Genomic DNA, 8,982 nt, shown 5'->3' on the forward strand with positions numbered 1-8,982 from the left:
AGAGAGGGGTTCAGGGTTTCGCACAGTGGAGAATGTTGGAATTGAGAGAATGCTGAGAGAATGCTGGGATTAAGAGAGAATGCTGAGCGAATGCTGGGATTGAGAGAATGCTGAGATTGAGAGAATGCTGAGATAATGTTGAGAGAATGCTGAGATAATGTTGATAGAGTGCTGAGATAATGATGAGAGAATGCTGAGATAATGTTGATAGAGTGCTGAGATAATGTTGAGAGAATGCTGAGATAATGTTGAGAGAATGCTGAGAGAATGCTGGGATTGAGATAGGGGTTCAGTGCTGACATTGAGAGTGCTGGTGTTCAGGGCTTAGGGGTCTAGAGTTGTGGCTGAGTGGTGGCTTACGGTGAAATGCTGGGGTGAAGGGCTGATTTGTAATTGAGTTGTGGCTGAGTGGTGGCTGAGTTATGGCTGAGTGGTGGCTCACGGTGATATGCTGGGTGAAGGGCTGAGTTGTAGTTGAGTTGTAGTTGAGTTGTGGCTCAGTTGTGGCTGAGTGGTGGCTGAGCTGTGGCTGAGTTTTAGGATACCGGCGCTAACTCCTTTTCCTCTCTCTAGAGCACGAGTGAAGAGTGCTGGGGTGAAGAGGACTCTGATGGGGACAGCGACTGCGAGGAGTTCATGTACGGAATACAGGTGAGAGAGACATACGCAGACAGACAGGGGTTTACAGGTGAGAGAGAGACGCATACAGATGGGTTTACAGGTGAGAGAGACAGAAACACCTCATTCTGCAGCACTTATGCTGACAGTGCGCACACACACAAACACACACGCACACACACACTCACACACACTCACACACACACACACACACACAGACACACACACACACACACACACACACAAACACAAACTCAGCTTACACACACAAAACACTCAACATACTGCACTGGTGTCTGGTTTCTGTCTTGACTGCCTGTAACTGATCTGTAGCTGGTTTGTAATCGGCCTGTAACTGGTTTGTAGATGGTTTGTAGCTGGTCTATAATCGGCCTGTAACTGGTCTGTAGCTGGTTTGTAATCGACCTGTAACTGGTTTGTAGATGGTCTGTAGCTGGTCAGTGATCAGCCTATAGTTGGTCTGTACTTGGCCTGTAATTGGTATGTAGCTGGTCTGTAATCGGCCTGTAGCTGGTGTGCTGCTGATCTGTGACTGGTCTGTAGCTGGTCTGTGACTGTCCCTCTTCCTGTGCATTTCTTATCTGCAGGGGCACTTTGCCTCCGACCTGTACCGCCATCCTCAGCTGGATGCTGACATCGGGGCTGTGAGGGACATCTATACTGAGAGAGCTGTGTCTGTCAGGTAATAAACACACACACACACACACACACACAAACACACACACACACATGCTAGAGACAGTGGCAGGACATTGAGGGGGAAATTGAGGGGGACAGTGATGGCGTTGCTTCTCTGTAGGCCCTGATAGATCCTGTGATGGTGATTAACATCAGGCTTGTGGCCGTTCTCTCTGTGACAGGGAGTATGGACCAATTGATGATGTGGACGTTGACTTGCAGATCAATATCGGCTTCCTGGATGTGAGTTATGCTTGACTGGCTCTGTGCTCATAACAGATTGAAGGCTTTTACCTTGAATTTGAAAAAAACTGCCATATGTTTAAAAATGTGTTAAAGTCAGTGCATACATGGTGGTGGTGTGTGTGTGTGTGTGTGTGTGTGTGTGTGTGTGTGTGTTGTGTGTGTGTGTCTGTGTGTGTGTATGTCTGTGTTTGTATATGTGTATGTGTGTGTGTGTGTGTGTGTGTGTGTGTGTGTGTGTGTGTGTGTATCTTTGATGCCAGGAGGAGGTTGCCAATGCCTGGAAGGTCGTCCGAACGGAACCAATCATCCTACGCCTTCGGTTTTCCCTCTCACAGTATCTGGATGGCCCAGGTACAGAACAACCAGAACAACTGAAAATTCTAGAGTCTTAATCCACTGTTCCAACCAGAGCTGTATCGTTCCAACCAGCTCTGGCTGGAACCAGACTAGTGACTGTATAGTCTTACTTACTGTATTAGTCTTATAGTATTACACGGCTCTTCATAATGCTGCAGAATGCCCCATTCACTTGAATGGGCTTTCCCAATGTTCGGAGGTCTGATATTTCTGAATAACAGACCGCTGTCAAGGAAAATGGGTTTTGTGCTTCTTATTCACGTCTTTCATATAACTCCGCAAGTATTCCGGTGATTTCTTGTAATGGAACTTCATTCAAAAGTGAAAGCAGACAATTGATCAGCTGTGTTCTACAGAGTTTGTTTGATTCAAGTTCAGCGTGTGTTGCAAACTATTTGTTTCTCAGCAAAAGCCACGATGAAACTGTAACAAATAAATGTAAAGAGTCATATCATCAGTTTATTTTTTTCGTTTTGGCAAGTAGCTGTGTAATGTATAGAACGCCGGTCATTATCAGAAAATAAGTCCCTTCAGGACGAAGCAAGACCCCTGTTGGCCCTGTCGGAACTTATTTTCTGAAAATGACCGGCGTTCAATTATATTATCTCTTACTTAACCCACTGTTCCAACCAGACTGCTGATTCTAGAGTCTTAAACCACTGTTCCAACCAGACTAGTGATTCCAGAGTGTTAAACTACTGATTCTAGACTATTGCCACCTGTGTCATGGTGGGTCTTTGTCATGGCTGTGGGTGTTATTTAAAACAGACAGAGCAGATTCAGTCCAGATCCAGAACAGATCTGTCTGGATGTTCCACCATGTTTAACACACCCCTGGTGTTCTCTCCTGACAGAACCCACGGTGGAGGTGTTCCAGCCGTCCAGTAAAGATGGCTTCGGCCTTGGCGTCCAGCTAAAGAAGTGAGTGTGCATCCTCTGGCCTTGTTCTTTCTGAATGGACACTGCTACTTAATGACTGTGCCATGACCCCTGTGGTGGACCTGACAGGAGGCCATCTGGCACAGAGGACTGAGATCAGGGGATTAGCTTCCCGTAGCGGACCTGTCCTGGTCTTTGGTGGAAGGGTGCTGACTTAACCTACTTACCCAGCCAGACCTATATGATGTCATGTGTTTTTAAACACTGAGCTACGTGGTCAAGTGGTCAGCTTCTCTACATGACTAATTGGCCATGGAGGCACTCAGAGCTCCTCTACTGTGTTATGGCATCACATGAAATCGGCCACTAGATATTAAAAGAAATGCCACTATGATATATGAATGAAAACATTACACCAAACATGGCATTATGAATAGTGACTGATCCTAAGGTGTGTTAGTGTATGTGTGTGTTAAATGTATCATGCATGCTCTGTGTGTGTGTGTGTGTGTGTGTGTGTGTGTACGCGCGCACTCTGTCACCACAGGATCCTGCGCACCTTTGTGTCCCAGCAGTGGAAGCTCCTGAGTAATGACCTGATCCGGACGCAGCAGAAGAAACGCCACAGCTGGTTCAAGGCTGGGGGGACCATCAAGAAGTTCCGCGCCGGACTCAGCATCTTCTCCCCTGTGGCCAAGTACTGATGCCTTCACACACACACACACACACACACACACACACACACACACACACACACACACACACAAACACACACACACACACACACTGCAGGGATCACCAGTGCAGACACACACACATCGCAGAGATCACCTGTGCGCTACATAACCTGGATTAGTCACACTAATGGCACATTGAGCTCAACATACAGGGAGGACATGCTCTGATAAGACTGCATATCTGAACATTGATCTACTTCTATCTGCTTAATGACTCCATGTTAATGTATTTATATTGATTAATGACAAATATGTTCATGTCAAGTAAAAAACATTTCTAAATCACATTTAAATCAGTAATATTTACACTAAAGTGTTCACATAGGGACACTGTAGTAGATATGTTTTATTAAAGTAAAGATGGTTCAGTTCAGGTTCTGAGAAGTTGCCATAAGCTCCTGGGAGATCCATGTAGCTTGAGAACAGGAACGTAATGATGATGCTGTAAACTGGTGAGGATGGGAACATAATGATGATGTCGTAGTGAGGTGAGAATAGGAACATAATGATGATGTCGTAGACTGGTGAGATAGGAACATAATGATGATGTCGTAGACTGGTGAGAACAGGAACATAAAGATGTTGCTGTAGAATGGTAAGAATAGATGCTGTAGACTGGTGCTGGATGCTGTAGTCTTGTGCTGAATGCTGTAGTCTGGTGCTGAATGCTGTAGTCTGGTGCTGGATGCTGTAGTCTGGTGCTGGATGCTGTGGTCTAGTGCTGAATGCTGTAGTCTGGTGCTGGATGCTGTAGTCTGGTGCTGGATGCTGTGGTCTAGTGCTGAATGCTGTAGTCTGGTGCTGAATGCTGTAGTCTGGTGCTGGATGCTGTAGTCTGGTGCTGGATGCTGTAGTCTGGTGCTGGATGCTGTGGTCTAGTGCTGAATGCTGTAGTCTGGTGCTGAATGCTGTAGTCTGGTGCTGGATGCTGTAGTCTTGTGCTGAATGCTTTAATCTGGTGCTGAATGCTGTAGTCTGGTGCTGGATGCTGTAGTCTGGTGCTGAATGCCTGCCCCCTCAGCAGTGTTCCTGAGTGCTGCCTCTTTGCTGCCCCCTGCTGGCAGGTCTCCGTGTGTGCCTCTGATCCAGGGCCCGGTGGTGAAGGGCCCTCTACGGACCTCGGAGCTCAGAGTCACGCGCCTCATCAACCGCTCCGGCCCCTGCACCATGAAGGGACCCAAGGGAGAACTCTTCACCTACGCGGCCAACGGAGAGGTGGGTGGCCAGCTCTTCACCTGCCATCTTAAATCTAGAATTTGTGGTGTCGAATTGTGATTAACTGATTCAAACTCAGAATAAAGAATACTTTAAGATGTGTAACTTTCATTCAAGAGCATTGGTTCATGAAGCAAGCTGCTTCTGACATTTTGTGCATGGGTCTTATACCCTTCCTTCTCATGTCGTCACTTGTTTGTGTGAACTCAGAATAGAAAAATGTGTCTTTGTCACATTAGGCAGTACATATGTGCCTAGGTATTTTCCTTCTAATGACCTCTGACCCCACTAACCAAATGCTTTCGATGACCAGTTCCTATATGCTAGTGGAGGTATACTCCTGGCGCCAAGCCTACTTATGTTTAGCTAAAATTACCCCTGCTGTTTCACCACATCAACCTCAGAAAGTTTTCCCAATTCAAAGAATATCTTTTCATAAAAACACCACAAATTGACCTTCACATGCATTTTTAATCATTTTATAGTTCTAAGAGTGGTCTTGTTGGTCACTGAAACTACACTTTGAGCTTTGACCAGCTAACTGTAGACTATAATGTGTGTGTGTGTGTGTGTCCCTCCCCATCAGAGTGTGGCGGTACCGGGCGCCAGACCCACGGTGCAGATCACCACCAAACAGCTGATCGAGCTTTTCTTCTCCTCACAAGCCCTCATCCACTGCAAGAGTATCCCCACGCTGGAGTACGGCTTCCTGGTGCAGGTACGGCCCCGCCCATCACTGCTGCATCATGGGACAAAATCAAAAACACAAGCTAGTGTGTCGCCCGTACTCCATTAACAACATTATTCACCTGTTTATTCTCATTCTACCCTCTCTATCTCCCCCTTGCTCTCTATCTCTCTCTCTTCCATCTCTGTTAATCTTCTCTCTCACTCCCTTTCTCTCTTGATCCCTCTCTCTTCCCTTTCTCACCCCCCCCTCTCCCTGCACTAGATTATGAAGTACTCGGAGCAGAGGATTCCTACTCTAAATGAGTACTGTGTGGTGTGTGACGAGCAGCACGTCTTTCAGAATGGCTCCATGCTCAAGGTTAGCCCATCGCTCTTAGTCTGTCATAGCCCATGAGCTGTGAAATTACACTGATATTCATGCATGTGTCTGTGTGTGTGTGTGTGTGTGTGTGTGTGTGTGTGTGTGTGTGTGTGTGTGCGTGCAGCCTGCCGTGTGCACCAGAGAGCTATGCGTTTTCTCCTTTTACACTCTGGGTGTGATGTCCGGAGCTGTGGAGGAAGTGGCCACAGGAGCTGAGGTAACATACACATACATTACATATATTGTACACACAAATTAGCACACACACACACACACACACACACACATACACACACACACACACACATTACATATACACTAAAACACACAAATTAACACACACACACACACACACACACACACACACACACATACACACACACACACACACACACACACACACGCACACACACACACACATTACATATATATTGTACACTAAAACACACAAATTAACACACACACACACACACACACACACACACACACACACACACACACACACACACACACAAACACACACACACATACACATACACACACACACACATTACATATACACTAAAACACACAAATTACCACACATAAATAAAGTCACATGCTTGCACACATAGACATCTGATCTCGTCTAGTCTGATCTGTTTTCGTCTGGTTTCGTTTGGTCTGGTCTGATCTGGTCTGATCTGGGTTCGTCTGGTCTCGTTTGGTGTTTAGGTGGTGGACCTGCTGGTGGCCATGTGCAGAGCTGCGCTGGAGTCGGCACGGAAGAGCATCATCTTTGACCCCTACCCCTCCGTGGTTGACCCCAGTGACCCCAAGAGCCTGGCCTTTAACCCCAAGGTACTGCCACACTATCACAAACCAGTATACCATGAATCAGGTCACATGCACACAGATGCACACACACACACACACACACACACACACACACAAACTGTATCACATACACACACACATACAAAAACACACTGAAAGAGTGGTGTGCATTTGTAACCCCCCTCGGTAACACTTTACTTGACAGTATCGACATAAGAGTGACATGACACTGTCATTAACATATGACACTGTCATGACACATGAAACCTAGCCCTAACTCCAACCCTAATCCTAACCTCTAACCCTAATCCTAACCTAACCCTAACTCTAAACCTAACCCTTATCCTAACCCTAACTTGTTATGACAAAAACCGAATGTCACTTAATAACAGAAGCTTTATGTCATAAACGTTTATGACTTGTTTATGACACGTTCATGACAGTGTCATGTCACTCTTATGTCGACACTGTCAAGTAAAGTGTAACCAACCCCTCAATATCCCTTTCCTCTGTCTGTCTTTCTCTTTCTGTCTCCTCTCTCTTTCTCTCTTTTCTTTGCTTCCTGCATTTCTCTCTCCCTCGCTCTCTCTGTCCTTCTCTCACTTTCTACTCCCTCTGTCTTTACAGAAGAGGAGCTATGACCGGCTGCAGAAAGCCCTGGACAGTGTCATGTCCATACGGGAGATGACGCAAGTGAGTAGGATGGAAGACCAAGCGTAATGACGGAGCCAGACATTTTTAATCGTTTCAAACTGCGTAGATTGTGGTGTCTTTGCAGGGCTCGTATCTGGAGATCAAGAGACAGATGGACAAGATCGATCCCTTAGCCCACCCCCTTCTGCAATGGTGAGGGAATAATGCAACTCGTTTTCCTCCTCATGTTGCCTTGAATAGTTCTGTTTGAAGGTTTTTTTACCTATTGCTTACACACTTTTTGCAGAATTTGGCTCATTATGTCAAAACTCTACACACAAGCAAATAAGACACTTAGAGACAAACAACTCACATCTATGCCAAAATGAAACACTGCAATCAAAACTTAACAATCCTTTCTCAAATGTAATTCTTGCAACAAAATGATACAAACATGGACCATTTGAATTATTCAAATCAGCAGCAACACACTGATGTGCTTTATACAAAACACTGTGATCTTTACTATCTGTATTGTCATTTTCGGTAACACTTTATAATAACTACACATAATTCATCATTCATTAAGCATTTGTAAAGAATTAGTAATTTGTTAATGAAGTAATATTTCCATTATTTAACAGTTGTTGAGGCATTGTCTATGGTTTATACGATCAGTTATAATGGGTGTGTTAAAGGCTCTCTAATCAATATTGCGTGGTTTATAAGCGTGGTTTCTATAATTGTGTTTTTGTTGTCATTCTTTCACAGGATCATATCCAGCAACAGATCCCATATTGTCAAGTTGCCTCCAAGCAGGGTAAGGCCCAGAGCTTAATTTAGTGTAGCATTTCACATTTCCCACACAGCCTGATGTGAAATTCAGAGCCAGATACGACCATGGTGAAATTAGAGACCTAAAGAACTAAATAGAGGGGAATTGACTGATGATTGATTATTTAAGCCTGACCGTGTTTGAAATTTCTAAACCAATCTGAACATATTCTGGAAGTGAAGTGAAGTGTGAATTGTGGTTGGAAGACTTAAGAGAAGCTTGAGCATATGCACTTGTTTACAGCTACTGTATGTGTGTGTGTGTGTGTGTGTGTGTGTGTGTGTGTGTGTTTATGTATGTATGTGTGTGTCTATGTGTGTTTGTGTGGTGTGGTGTGTGTCCCCTACAGCAGCTCAAATTTATGCACACCCCCCACCAGTTCCTGCTCCTCAGCAGCCCACCTGCCAAAGAGGCTCGCTTCCGCACCGCCAGGAAACTCTACGGCAGCACCTTTGCCTTCCAGTGAGGGACACACACACGCACGCACACACGCACGCACGCACGCACGCAGTCTCTTACTCATTTTCTTCTGACTGCTATTTCTCTCTCTGCCTGTTTGCTGTTGCAGTGGATCCCACATAGAGAACTGGCACTCCATCCTGAGGAATGGACTCGTTAATGCCTCATACACCAAGCTCCAGGTAGCTACCACACACACCTGTACTCCAACACCAAGCTCCAGGTAGCTACCGCACACACCTGTACTCCAACACCAAGCGCCAGGTAGCTAGCGCACACACCTGTACTCCAACACCAAGCTCCAAGTAGCTACTACACACACCTGTACTTCAACACCAAGCTCCAGGTAGAAACCGCACACACAACGCTAACATGATATAGCTGCTGTCCATTCTAGGGGCTGTGCATTGAGAGAGAATTGAGAGGCATTATGGGGG

The 8,982-nt window shown here is 45.6% G+C and overlaps 1 protein-coding gene across 1 annotated transcript in view; it reads left to right on the forward strand.

The window, feature by feature from the left end:
* Positions 1–422: 422 nt before the first annotated feature.
* parp6b (poly (ADP-ribose) polymerase family, member 6b) overlaps positions 423–8,982 on the forward strand; it is a 13,144-nt gene continuing 4,584 nt past the window's right edge. Inside the window, exons 1-17 of the mRNA XM_076298866.1 lie at positions 423–443; positions 574–651; positions 1,227–1,321; positions 1,500–1,560; positions 1,824–1,914; positions 2,775–2,841; positions 3,347–3,496; positions 4,601–4,751; positions 5,338–5,469; positions 5,704–5,799; positions 5,927–6,019; positions 6,517–6,642; positions 7,246–7,311; positions 7,397–7,464; positions 8,023–8,071; positions 8,436–8,548; positions 8,655–8,727. Coding sequence (XP_076154981.1) covers positions 423–443; positions 574–651; positions 1,227–1,321; positions 1,500–1,560; positions 1,824–1,914; positions 2,775–2,841; positions 3,347–3,496; positions 4,601–4,751; positions 5,338–5,469; positions 5,704–5,799; positions 5,927–6,019; positions 6,517–6,642; positions 7,246–7,311; positions 7,397–7,464; positions 8,023–8,071; positions 8,436–8,548; positions 8,655–8,727 — 1,530 coding nt within the window. The remainder of the gene's footprint in view (positions 444–573; positions 652–1,226; positions 1,322–1,499; positions 1,561–1,823; positions 1,915–2,774; positions 2,842–3,346; positions 3,497–4,600; positions 4,752–5,337; positions 5,470–5,703; positions 5,800–5,926; positions 6,020–6,516; positions 6,643–7,245; positions 7,312–7,396; positions 7,465–8,022; positions 8,072–8,435; positions 8,549–8,654; positions 8,728–8,982) is intronic.

The sequence above is a fragment of the Alosa pseudoharengus genome, unplaced genomic scaffold (assembly GCF_046254945.1).
Source record: "Alosa pseudoharengus isolate Yale_2024_CS ecotype anadromous, Long Island Sound unplaced genomic scaffold, YU_APseudo_1.1 YU_APseudo_1.1_scf_10, whole genome shotgun sequence".
Classification (NCBI taxonomy): Eukaryota; Metazoa; Chordata; class Actinopteri; order Clupeiformes; family Clupeidae; genus Alosa; species Alosa pseudoharengus.